Source organism: Siphateles boraxobius, unplaced genomic scaffold (genome assembly GCF_051911475.1).
Source record: "Siphateles boraxobius isolate OS27281-9 unplaced genomic scaffold, OSU_SipBor_1 231, whole genome shotgun sequence".
Classification (NCBI taxonomy): domain Eukaryota; kingdom Metazoa; phylum Chordata; class Actinopteri; order Cypriniformes; family Leuciscidae; genus Siphateles; species Siphateles boraxobius.
Window position 1 is genome coordinate 50,001 of NW_027508846.1, and position 13,382 is coordinate 63,382.

Below are 13,382 nucleotides of genomic sequence, written 5' to 3' on the forward strand. Positions count from 1 at the left end.
GGCTTAGATCGGTAAACAAATTCCTCCTTCAGTAGGGATGCTCCGATTGATCGGACGCCGATCATGATCGGCCGATATTGGCTAAAAATAGATTGATCGGCGAACCCCAAAAGCGCCGATCAAAAAAGCCGATCACGTGACGTAAATTACTCGCGCGCCTTTTTCCCACCTGCATGCGTGGCGCACGGGCACACTACAGCAGAGTGGAGCTTGGCAGTGGCAACATGAGTTCTCCCTCACCGGAACGAATAGGGAGTTTCCCAACGGATTGAAGCGCGCGTCCGAGTGAAGACCGTGCACCGCGCGAGACACAACAGAACGCGGTATCTGCGCGTATCACTTGAAAAAAAATAAAAATTTCAGCACTAGATCGCCTCTTATTTAACAAATGAACAAAATGAATGCTCTGAGTTAACTGGAGATGTTTTTATTTATTTGTATTGGTACATTTGTGCCGCGAGATGTTTCAAAAGTGGTGGTGGTATTTTATTTTGTTGATCTGACGTAGTTGGTTCCTCAACTACATCAGATTCAGATTATTTTATGTAATGCCATGTCAGCATTCAAAGCTATTTTCATGGCAAAAATTAAATTATAAAAATACAAATATCATATAAATACAATAAAACAAAACGAATATGAACAAGAAGTCATTTAATACAATATATTTTTTTAAATGAACATATGATAAAAAATCCAAAACCTTTTCAGGCATAATCTCATTAAATATGTCCTTTAATGAAGTAACTTCATAAAAGAGCATTCTGCTCAACTACATTAGACGTTCATAATAATAACAGACAAAAACTTGCCATAGTTTTGTCCTTTTATCAGTAGCCAGTTTTGGTGTAACAAGTTGTACATTTTGTTGCCAATTAGTAAATATAGTGGGTGTATTAAGAGGCTACAATTTCCAAATATGCCTAAGTGTAACTTGATCTTCTCCCATTAGGCTGATCTGATGTGTGTTGGTCTGCCTGACGCCTCTTTGTTTGGAATAATTTAATGTTACTCTGCCTTATTTGGGAAAGTTGGCCTACAGTACCTAGCCTTAAGACATCTCATTTTCTAAATACAATTAAATAAACACATTTCTACAAATGGTGCAAACTCTGCTAGATTATAGATAAAAGATTCCCATTCCCTTGCCATTCTGTGATCGGCAATCGGCAGATCATGATTTTGGTGATCGGTAATCGGTGATCGGCCCCAAAAATGCTGATCGGAGCATCTCTATCCTTCAGATTCCCAGAACCCGATTGAAAAACAGGGGAAATAGAGCGTTTGAAGTAGCGGGCCCCACATTGTGGAACAAACTCCCAATCCAAATTAAAATGGCCTCCTCCTTATCTGAGTTTAAATATGCTCTGAAAACTCATCTATTTGACTCAGCTTTTAATATGTAATTGGATTTTGTACTCACTGATCCTAAGTGATCACTGTTTGTTTTATTGTGTATTTTATTGTAATTTTTGTACAGCACTTTGGTCGGTTTGCGTGCGTGCGTGCGTGTGCGTGTGTGCGTGCGAGTGTGTGTGTGTGTGTGTGTGTGTGTGTGTGTGTGTGTGTGTGTGTGTGTGTGTGTGTAAAGCTGACGTGCTTGTAAGGAATGGCCTGGGAGCGCAGATGTGTGTGTCCGCACGTTCAACAGTCTCAGTGTGACACTTGTGTGTGTGTGTGTGTTTCCAGAGTACACAGTACTACGACATGCGCTGGTCCTGCGAGCACCTGATCATGGTGTGGATCAACGCGTTCGTGATGCTGATGACCCAGCTGCTGCCCCCCCGCTACTGTGACCTCCTGCACCGCTGCGCCGCGCACCTGGGCCGGTGGCAGCGGCTCGAACCCGGCTCCGGCAGCAACGCCCCGCAGCACATGTGAGCGCTCGCAACATCACACACTCATCACACACACCATCACCTCATCACACACTCATCACACACACCATCACCTCATCACACACACCATCACCTCATCACACACACCATCACACACACAATCACCTCATCACACACACCATCACACACACCATCTCACACACAATCACCTCATCACACACACCATCACACACACCATCACACACACAATCACCTCATCAAACACACCATCACACACACCATCACCTCATCACACACACCATCACACACACCATCACCTCATCACACACGCCATCACCTCATCACACACACACACCATCACCTCATCACACACACCATCACCTCATCACACACACCATCACTTCATCACACACACCATCACCTCATCACACACACCATCACTTCATCACACACACCATCACTTCATCACACACACCATCACCTCATCACACACACACACCATCACCTCATCACACACACCATCACCTCATCACACACACCATCACCTCATCACACACACCATCACCTCATCACACACACCATCACTTCATCACACACACCATCACTTCATCACACACACCATCACCTCATCACACACACCATCACTTCATCACACACACCATCACCTCATCACACACACACACACCATCACCTCATCACACACACCATCACCTCATCACACACACCATCACCTCATCACACACACCATCACTTCATCACACACACCATCACCTCATCACACACACACACCATCACCTCATCACACACACCATCACCTCATCACACACACCATCACCTCATCAAACACACCATCACACACCTCATCAAACACACCATCACACACCTCATCACACACACATCACCTCATCACACACTCATCACACACACCATCACCTCATCACACACACCATCACCTCATCACACACACCATCACTTCATCACACACACCATCACACACACCATCACACACACCATCACCTCATCACACACGCCATCACCTCATCACACACACACACCATCACCTCATCACACACACCATCACCTCATCACACACACCATCACCTCATCACACACACCATCACCTCATCACACACACACCATCACCTCATCACACACACCATCACCTCATCACACACACCATCACCTCATCACACACACCATCACCTCATCACACACACCATCACCTCATCACACACACCATCACCTCATCACACACACACACGCCATCACCTCATCACACACACCATCACCTCATCACACACACCATCACCTCATCACACACACCATCACCTCATCACACACACCATCACCTCATCACACACACCATCACCTCATCACACACACCATCACCTCATCACACACACCATCACCTCATCACACACACACACCATCACCTCATCACACACACACACCATCACCTCATCACACACACACACCATCACCTCATCACACACACACACCATCACCTCATCACACACACACACCATCACCTCATCACACACACACACCATCACCTCATCACACACACCATCACCTCATCACACACACCATCACCTCATCACACACACCATCACCTCATCACACACACACACCATCACCTCATCACACACACACACCATCACCTCATCACACACACCATCACCTCATCACACACACCATCACCTCATCACACACACACCATCACCTCATCACACACACCATCACCTCATCACACACACCATCACCTCATCACACACACACACCATCACCTCATCACACACACCATCACCTCATCACACACACCATCACCTCATCACACACACCATCACTTCATCACACACACCATCACACACACAATCACCTCATCAAACACACCATCACACACCTCATCACACACACATCACCTCATCACACACTCATCACACACACCATCACCTCATCACACACACCATCACCTCATCACACACACCATCACCTCATCACACACACCATCACCTCATCACACACACCATCACCTCATCACACACACCATCACCTCATCACACACACCATCACCTCATCACACACACCATCACCTCATCACACACACCATCACTTCATCACACACACCATCACGCACACAATCACCTCATCACACACACATCACCTCATCACACACTCATCACACACACCATCACCTCATCACACACACCATCACCTCATCACACACACACGCCATCACCTCATCACACACACACACCATCACCTCATCACACACACCATCACCTCATCACACACACCATCACCTCATCACACACACCATCACCTCATCACACACACCATCACTTCATCACACACACCATCACACACACAATCACCTCATCAAACACACCATCCCACACCTCATCACACACACATCACCTCATCACACACACACGCCATCACCTCATCACACACACACGCCATCACCTCATCACACACACACACCATCACCTCATCACACACACCATCACTTCATCACACACACCATCACACACACAATCACCTCATCAAACACACCATCACACACCTCATCACACACTCATCACACACACCATCACCTCATCACACACACCATCACCTCATCACACACACCATCACTTCATCACACACACCATCACACACACAATCACCTCATCAAACACACCATCACACACCTCATCACACACACATCACCTCATCACACACTCATCACACACACCATCACCTCATCACACACACCATCACCTCATCACACACAACATCACCTCATCACACACACCATCACCTCATCACACACACCATCACCTCATCACACACACCATCACCTCATCACACACACATCACCTCATCACACACACATCACCTCATCACACACACATCGCCTCATCACACACACCATCACACACACCATCACCTCATCACACACACATCACCTCATCACACACCTCATCACACACACCATCACACACACCATCACCTCATCACACACACCATCACCTCATCACACACTCATCACCTCATCACACACCTCATCACACACACCATCACACACACCATCACCTCATCACACACTCATCACACACACCATCACACACACCATCACCTCATCACACACCTCATCACACACCTCATCACACACACATCACCTCATCACACACTCATCACACACACCATCACCTCATCACACACACCATCACCTCATCACACACAACATCACCTCATCACACACACCATCACCTCATCACACACACCATCACCTCATCACACACACCATCACCTCATCACACACACATCACCTCATCACACACACATCACCTCATCACACACACATCGCCTCATCACACACACCATCACACACACCATCACCTCATCACACACACATCACCTCATCACACACCTCATCACACACACCATCACACACACCATCACCTCATCACACACACCATCACCTCATCACACACACCATCACCTCATCACACACTCATCACCTCATCACACACCTCATCACACACACCATCACACACACCATCACCTCATCACACACTCATCACACACTCATCACACACTCATCACACACACCATCACCTCATCACACACTCATCACACACACCATCACACACTCATCTCACACACCTCATCACAGCAACACTTCTCTTCCTTCACCTGTACTGATAAACGTTATCTAAATGATTCCAGTTCGCATGGATCCGCGGAAACGACTGAATTCTGTATTATAAATTTTTAAGGCCAGACAAGTCATTTGTTGATCACTTTGTAAAGAAAGACACACGCCTGCGCACATATATATTCAAACACACACATCTATAGACTAAACACGTAATACACGTGTGCGCCGTCAGCGCTTCACAGATTCACGTTTTTTAAGTTTACGCGAAGATGATAAAGTTTTAAAAACTTGCACTTGGATCCTGTTTCAAGCTTTGTGTTCTCGAGCTCAAACACCTTTGTGTAAATGAACGTCCAGAACGCATTAAAAGTTTCTGTTTTCTGTGTGTGTGTGTGTGTGTGTGTGTGTGTGCGTGCGTGTGTGTGCGTGTATGTGTGGGCGCGTGCGTGTAGCTGGTCCGACAGCACCGTCTGGCCGCAGGGAGTTCTGGTCCGGCACAGTCGCTGCCTCTATAAGGCCGTCGGGCCGTGTAACGTGGCCTTGCCCTCCGACGTCTCGCACGCCAGGTTTTACGTGAGTATCTGTCACTCCTCGTGATGATGATGATGATGATGATGATGATGATGATGATGCATGAGCGAGAGCTCTGTGTGTGTCTGCGGGGCGCTTACAAAACACTCACTGTCAGTGATTTTATGTGGAACAAAAGAGTGTTTTTGAAGAATCTTCAAGTTTCAGCTGCTAACAGTGTCTAACGCTTCAGAAGATGGAAATAGCATGATTTTATTTTTTTATACCCAAACCAGTGAAGCACAAACCAGTGAAGCACAAACCAGTGAAGCACAAACTAGTGAAGCACAAACCAGTGAAGCACAAACCCTGCAGTTGATCGTAAGCATTTCACTGGTCATCATGTCAATCTCCATCCATGATGTTCCTGAACTTCTCATGGCTGATTGAGCTGACCAATGAAACGGCTGCGTTTGGGTAACGGGTTAAACTCAGTCGTTTGTCACTGATGAAGGTTTAGTCTGTGATGAACGGCTTCAGTCGTGTGTGAGAGGCCGGGCCGTGAAGCTGCTCAGTGTTTCAGTGCTAACCCTGAGTTTAGGGAACCAGGAAACTGACTCGGCTTTTAGCGATTATTATTTATAATAATTATTTTATGTGGTTTATTTATTTAATTATTATTCTCCCAAACATTTAGTTTAAATGAATATAAATAAATACAGATAATATATAATAAATACGATTTGCTATCGAGACAAAGCTTTAAAAGTGACTCCATGCGCTTAAATGTTCCAGTCTCTGTATCGCTACATATATTATCAACTATATAAACTAACTTTCACTTGCACTGATATAGCAGGATATTTTCTTCTGTAAATGTTAGTATAGCTCATATTGATCAATGTCCGGATCTCAAGAAGAGAGAAGTGAGTCACGCAGAGTCTGTTTCATGGCGTGTGATTGGCTGTTCACTGCTGATGTCACTGGATCAAAGTCGGAGTTGATGATCAGCTTCTTGGTACCAGCTAAGCCTGACTGGATTGTTTTGGTTTTATCAACTGGAAACTAATCCCATAACCCTGAGTTTGTTTAGCCGTCATCATGATGCGGCCGCTGGTTTGAATCAGTGTTACCCAAGCCTGTTCCTGGAGGCACAGCAACACTACACACACCTACACACACACACACCCCTACACACACACACACCTACACACACACACCCCTACACACACACACACACTCTCTCTCATACACACACACACCCCTACACACACACAAACACCTACACACACACACCCCTACACACACACAAACACCTACACACACACACACCCCTACACACACACACATGTGCTCGTCAGTCACACCGGATCAGCTCGTTAGCACAGACACTGGCTCAGATGAGGAGGGGCTTGGGGAACACTGCTTTACTTGAGGAACTGATTCTGAGTTCTGATTGTTTAACCGGACCTTGGGTTCCTCACGCTGATTAATGCTTGTGTTTTCCTGGGTCCAGTTCCTGTTCCACAAGCCGCTGCGGATCCTGAACCTGCTGATCGGGATCGAGTCGAGTGTGGTTCTGTACCAGCTGTACTCGCTGCTGCGGTCCGAGCGCTGGAACCACACGCTGTCGCTCGGACTCATCCTCTTCTGCAACTATTACGTGCTGTTCAAGCTCCTGCGGGACCGGCTGGTTCTGGGCAAGGCGTACTCGTACCCGCCGGGCCACAGCCTGCCCGTCAAGACGCCCTGAGGCTCGGACTCGTGCTTTTGATACCGTCTGTTTTCATGCAACCTTTGTATCTATTTAATAAAATATTTTATTTTGTATACTGTTACACACGACTAGAAGACGGCGCGATGGCGTTTTGTAGCCCGCGTCTCACATGATGTCGGAATTCTGCCAAAGATTGAAAAAAAAAAAAACTGGAAGAGCTAATGCTGGCCAATCCCGAGGCAGGACTGGACGGGGCGGTCCGGGTCATCGCCGGCGCTGGACGGTCATTTACACTCTTAATAAGTATTATCTGTTTAAAGCATCGTGTGTGTCCATTTGGTTTCAATCAATCTTTGTAGATAAACTGCACCGTCAGGATCTGTTTAAAGCGTGAGCGATCAGCATCTACATTTGTTCATGTTAACTCTGTGCCAAATCCCAGGGGGCCGTGGGGCAGCAGGAGTGGGCGTGGTCACGTGAGCTGTGGGCGGAGCCATCCACTGTCAAGCTTGCAGTATTTTACAAAACCGCTTTTGTTTAAAAGTTCCAATGACATCCAGAATAAATGACAAAACCAGCTCAAGTGCCCATTTGTGTGAGATCATCTCATCACCACTGAACCCATGTCTGGGTCATATTTCACTGCAAGATCAGTATAAGGAATAAATATAACGATCAGGAACATGAAGCCTTTTTTTAGCACCATGAACATTTTCATGACATTATGATAGTATGTTTGGGTTTGTTTCATATTAAAATAAAGAGAATTTGATTGGAAATTAGCTTAACCTCAAAGTAAGAAAAGCCTTAAAAACATTATCTGTTCCCTTATGGTTTTCAAGTGAAATATGTTCTTGACAAGCGTTATGCTTTGTCTATCTGATGTCTAATCTGTGCAGTTCCCAGCACACATTTCTCATACTCAGTGGTGCTATTTTTTGCAAAAGCTTTTAATTTGTTGTAAAAAGGGAAATTAAAACTCTGAAAGTAATTAGTGTCATTGAATGAATATTCACTGTGTGTGTGTGTGTGTGTGTGTGTGTGTGTGTGTGTGTGTGTGTGTGTGTGTGTGTGTGTGTGTGTGTGTGTGTGTGTGTGTGTGTGTGTGTGTGTGTGTGTGGAGATCTGCAGAACTGTCTCTCACCACTAGAGGGAAACACACGCTTGTAAAAGCAGGATCTCGTACAGTAGTTCTCAGACATTATCAATGCATGACATTTCCATTCAAACATCAGTAGAGAAATCCAGTTCACAGAAACTGGCAGCTTCACCAGTGGCCGTCCAAAACACCTTCCTTTAAAATACTAACACTTGATATCAGGTGTCTTTATGTACTTGCATGAAATTGTTAGGTTCAGTGTGCTTCTTGTGTTGTTGTATTTCAGACACTAGGTGGGATCCTGTCAGAATAGTACGGGTAGGGCTAAAGGAAAACTCAACAGTAATTACATGTAGGCAGTTTAAAAATAGAAATATAATGTTAAAACATGTACACAATAATTGCATTGTATCAAATGATTAATGTAAACGCAAGTACATAATAGTTAAAGACACTTAATATAAAGTGGGTCCCCTTTAGTTAGTCTTCAAGAGCCTTCAGATAAAAATCAGGCACTCATTAAACATATACTATATTATAATGAAATTAGTTTAAATGATAATCAATGGAGAAAGATTCTTTGGCACAACCTTCCTTTAGTACAAGAATGGGTTAAAGGGATAGTTAACCCAAAAAAAAAATTTATCCCATGATTTACAGGCCGTCTGCCGGAAGCTAGTTTTCTTCGTTGGTAAAGTTTTAAATATGGATATTTTTCTTACACGAACGCGTCGCTTCACTTCAGAAGGCCTTTATTAACCCTCAAACAGCCATTATAAAGCTTTTATAAAGAGCCAGGACATCATTTAATATAACTCTGATTGTGTTCGTCTGAGAGAAGAATGTCATAAACACCTGATGACTTCAGGGCGAGTAAATCATGGGCTAATTTTCATTTTTGGGTGAACTATCCCTTAACAAGTCTTTAAAAACAGTGTCTTATAGCATGTTGACGCTTCCGCATGTTCTTGTGTATTGCTGGGCTTAAACTGAAGTGAGAGTCTTCTGTGCTGGAGCCGGAGCTCCTCAACCTTCTCTGCAGTCCATGTAGTTTCCCTTGATCCAGTAGCAGATCTGGGCGTATTTGAGCGGGGTGATGCGCACCGCAACATTGAACTCCTGAGGCGACCCGCTGAGATCCACCCACTGGTGTCCGGAGAAGATCCCGATGACCTTGCGCTCCCAGCGCTGGCGTGTGCGGCTCCACATGCGGGCGTAGACGCCGGATCCGCTGGCGCCGGGCTGAGCGTCGCAGCGCTGGTACAGCAGGTCGTAGGTCTCGTCCGAAGCCTGGCAGAAGCGGTACACCAGCTGACCGGGCCGGTCGGTGTCGAAGCCGGAGAACTGGACCCGCTTCCCGGGCAGCAGCGCGGCAGATGGACTGATGCCTAGCTTCATGTGCCGTCGCCGGTGCGCCTTCTTCAGCTCCAGCAGGGCGTAGTCGTAGTCCATGCCGATGTCGTTGGCCGTGCCCTTGATCCAGCCCTTCGGCACGTGTGTGCGCTTCACCCGGATCCACTGGAACTTCATCCGGTCCGGGCTCCCGCTCGTGCCGTTCCTGCCCGACGGACCTTTCTGCTGTTTCAGGAACCCGACTCTCAGCCTCTGGGCTCCTTTCACGTAGTTCTTGCCGTCGTGGACGCAGTGCGCCGCCGTTAGCACGTGCCGGTCGCCCACTAGCGTCCCCGAGCACCCGGTCGACAGCTTCACCGCGGTGGAGAACGGGTAGTTTAAGAGGAAGTCCTGCCCAACGATACTAAAGCGGCCGTCGTGGCCGAAGATCTGGCGTTTGGGTCGGGAGCGCCTGGCAGGCGTCTGGGTCAAGCTGTTAGCATCGAACCCGTAGATTCCCACTGCGGTCTGGGTTAGCCGGCCGCTGGAGTGCAGCGTCTCGTAGGACAGGCGGAGCCGCAGGGCCGAGTCACTGGGTGGAGCCGCTCGCCGGTGGCAGGCCGGCCCGCAGGAAGTGCTGAGCTCCAGCTGAGGCGGCCGCAGGAAGTGAGGCGGCGCCCGGTCCTCCGTGTGCTGAGCCCAGATTAGCGGCACCCGCTGGACGGGCCACTGGGGCCCCGGGGCCGCGCCGGCCGAGAGCAGCAGCAGCGACAGCAGAGCCGGCCCGAGACAACACGCCATCAGCACACCTGAGAGCAGAGCAACATCAGTCAAACACAGTCTTCAGTGTGTAGTAGGGGCGTAGCAGACGGGCGGGAACACACTTTTAGAAACAGGTGATTCGGTCCCCCGCAATTTTTTGGACCCAGCGCCAATATTTTCGCCTGTGTTCTCTGATTTGTTACTTAGACTTGAGTGAACTAACATTCAGCCAATCACAGCTCGCATCACCTCTTGGGCGCGTCTGCCATGAGCTTCAAATCTCTTGTTGCTCTTGCGAATTATCGTTCGTTTAGTCACTTTGCTGTTTGGCCGTCTGGGGTATAATGCACCCCAGAAAAATGCAGAGGACGATTACATCCTTTTTTCAAACACACACACTGTAAGTATAATGTGTTACAGTACGTTGCGATGTCATGAATCACGCGTAAAGTTTCCTTATGATTTAACCTACTGTAACGCAGTAAGACAACAGAACCCGTATGGACCTCGTCACGTGGCGCCGGATTGTGCCGAGTGTGTGTTAAATGCTCTCCTACTTGTCTTTTTAGATAACGGCCTCTGTTAAATGAGACATAACAGATTATTCCCAGCAGGCACACTAAGTCATAAGACGTTGATATTTGGTTAAATTTCGGTTGCGAAGTCGGGTGACCAAAATTCAATGTAAATTCAACATCTAATGTCAATGTTAAATTGATGTCCAATACCGAATACATTGATTTAGGTTTTATTGATATATTTTTATAAAATGTCTGTTGTATAAAATTACTGTAGATGTAATCTGTACACTCACTGAACCCTTTTTTTGTCCAACTGTTAAGAAGTAAGATAAAAGTTATTGATCAAGTTTAGTGTAACTTAAATATTGTAAATATCATAAAATATCTTTATTTCATAAAAATAAAGTATAGATGTCCACAGTGGTCTGAAAGTCCCAAGCCCTGCAGTATTTTTTTTATTTTGAGTATGATTTCACAAAAATAGGTTTCTGTAAGCTATATAATTGTAACAAATTATTATTATTATTATTATTATTATTATTATTATCATCGCAAATCAAAGTAAAAGTAAGTCCAGACGCTTAACACACAATCATCTTCATTAAAAGTAAAGAAACGAGATGATCTTAGCAGGGCTGTTGCCACTCTCTTCTTTGGCGGTGTTTGATTGTGAAATTAGCTGATGATCAATAAAACGCAGCTCATTACTGTTGCTTTCGCTGACATGAACTTTAAATCTGCTTTGGAACTGAAGAGCGGATTTATATCCTTTTTGCGAAAACACATTTAAGTGACCAGGTGTAAAGGGAGTCGTTTTGATAAATCCGATTAATATCACAAATAAAAGCACAACTACGCAATATGACTAAAAAATCCTTATTTGAATATAATTAGGATTTGTTAAAGGGTGAAGATGTCAGTGTTCCTCGACTTTACTGTAACTATGCAGTTTCAGACCTCTGTTGCTAACCAACTCTTCTGTGCCAAAGGTCAAAGGTCTAAAACTGCTCTGTTTAACAGGTGAATCATGTAAACGCCTTTTAATCTACTTTTACTGTCAGTCGAGTGAGTTACAGGGTCTGGGGCTTCTGGGATTTAATTTATTCACCAGGGACAGAATCCATGGAAATATTTCTGAAGAATGAGTGTGAGAAAACGTCCGCTTCAATGACAGCAATGAAAACAGCAGGAATCACCATGGTTACTAAACACACAGACCCAGAACTCCTCACATCTTAAAAACAGAATCTCTAATGTGATGATCGTGATTTACGTGTACACACACTGTGAAAAATTATATTATCAATAAATTATGAAAACATGTTTTTACATTGCTTTAACTCGTCAAAATAAGTAAATCCGTTTTAAACTTTTTTTTACAAGATGCAACTACTTTTTTTGTCAGTTTAATGTAATTTAAGTTGAAATTACTTAAATATCCAAGTTTATTGTACTTAAAAATTTAAGGCAGCAATTTTTCTTTTTAAAGTGCAGTTTAAGAGTTCAGATCACCTGAATCACTCGATATATTTAGTTCTACAGCAGAACTAACGCAAATAATGACCAGGATCTCTCGGTCAGCGAGTCTCAGGTGAATATACAGAGTTGAAGTGATTCTCACCTGTTCGCGCGCGCAGGTGTGTCGGATATTAAACTGATGATTCCTGTAAATCAAGAGCAGTGTTCAGGACATGGATGAGATCCTGCAGTGTCTACATTTCTCCTCTGTCTGCTGAGTTCTGCTCGATTCTGCTGAGATCTGCTCGTGCTCGCGCTGAATGTCCGTGGGCGCGCCGCTCGTGCTGAGACTCCTCCGATCACGTGACTCGAGATAAAGAGTCTTCAGATGATCCGCGGAGATTATGCGTGTTTGTTTTTTGATCTATTGCAATAATTCGCCTGGAAAAACCCACAGACTGGGTTTGAGTGGTTTAAATATGTCGTTAATCCTTAATTT

At 45.4% G+C, this 13,382-nt stretch overlaps 2 protein-coding genes across 3 annotated transcripts in view; one reads left to right on the plus strand and one right to left on the minus strand.

Moving 5' to 3' along the window:
• tmem39a (transmembrane protein 39A) overlaps positions 1 to 8,702 on the plus strand; it is a 23,741-nt gene extending 15,039 nt beyond the window's left edge. For both annotated transcript variants that reach the window (XM_077240443.1, XM_077240444.1), the window contains 3 exons: positions 1,690 to 1,877; positions 5,937 to 6,057; positions 7,511 to 8,702. In XM_077240443.1, coding sequence (XP_077096558.1) covers positions 1,690 to 1,877; positions 5,937 to 6,057; positions 7,511 to 7,747 — 546 coding nt within the window. In that variant the 3' untranslated portion in view covers positions 7,748 to 8,702. The remainder of the gene's footprint in view (positions 1 to 1,689; positions 1,878 to 5,936; positions 6,058 to 7,510) is intronic.
• Positions 8,703 to 9,156: 454 nt separating this feature from the next.
• Positions 9,157 to 13,182, minus strand: LOC143748422 (serine protease 23-like). The gene is made up of 2 exons (XM_077240447.1): positions 13,047 to 13,182; positions 9,157 to 10,951 (listed from the first exon to the last, which is right to left on the minus strand). Exon 2 carries the CDS (start codon positions 10,941 to 10,943, stop codon positions 9,837 to 9,839), a length of 1,107 nt encoding a protein of 368 aa, XP_077096562.1. The 5' UTR covers positions 10,944 to 10,951; positions 13,047 to 13,182; the 3' UTR covers positions 9,157 to 9,836.
• Positions 13,183 to 13,382: the final 200 nt, after the last annotated feature.

Excerpts from the sequence above, each read along its gene's own strand:
- LOC143748422 (XM_077240447.1), bottom strand. The coding sequence starts at position 10,943 with ATGGCGTGTTGTCTCGGGCCGGCTCTGCTGTCGCTGCTGCTGCTCTCG.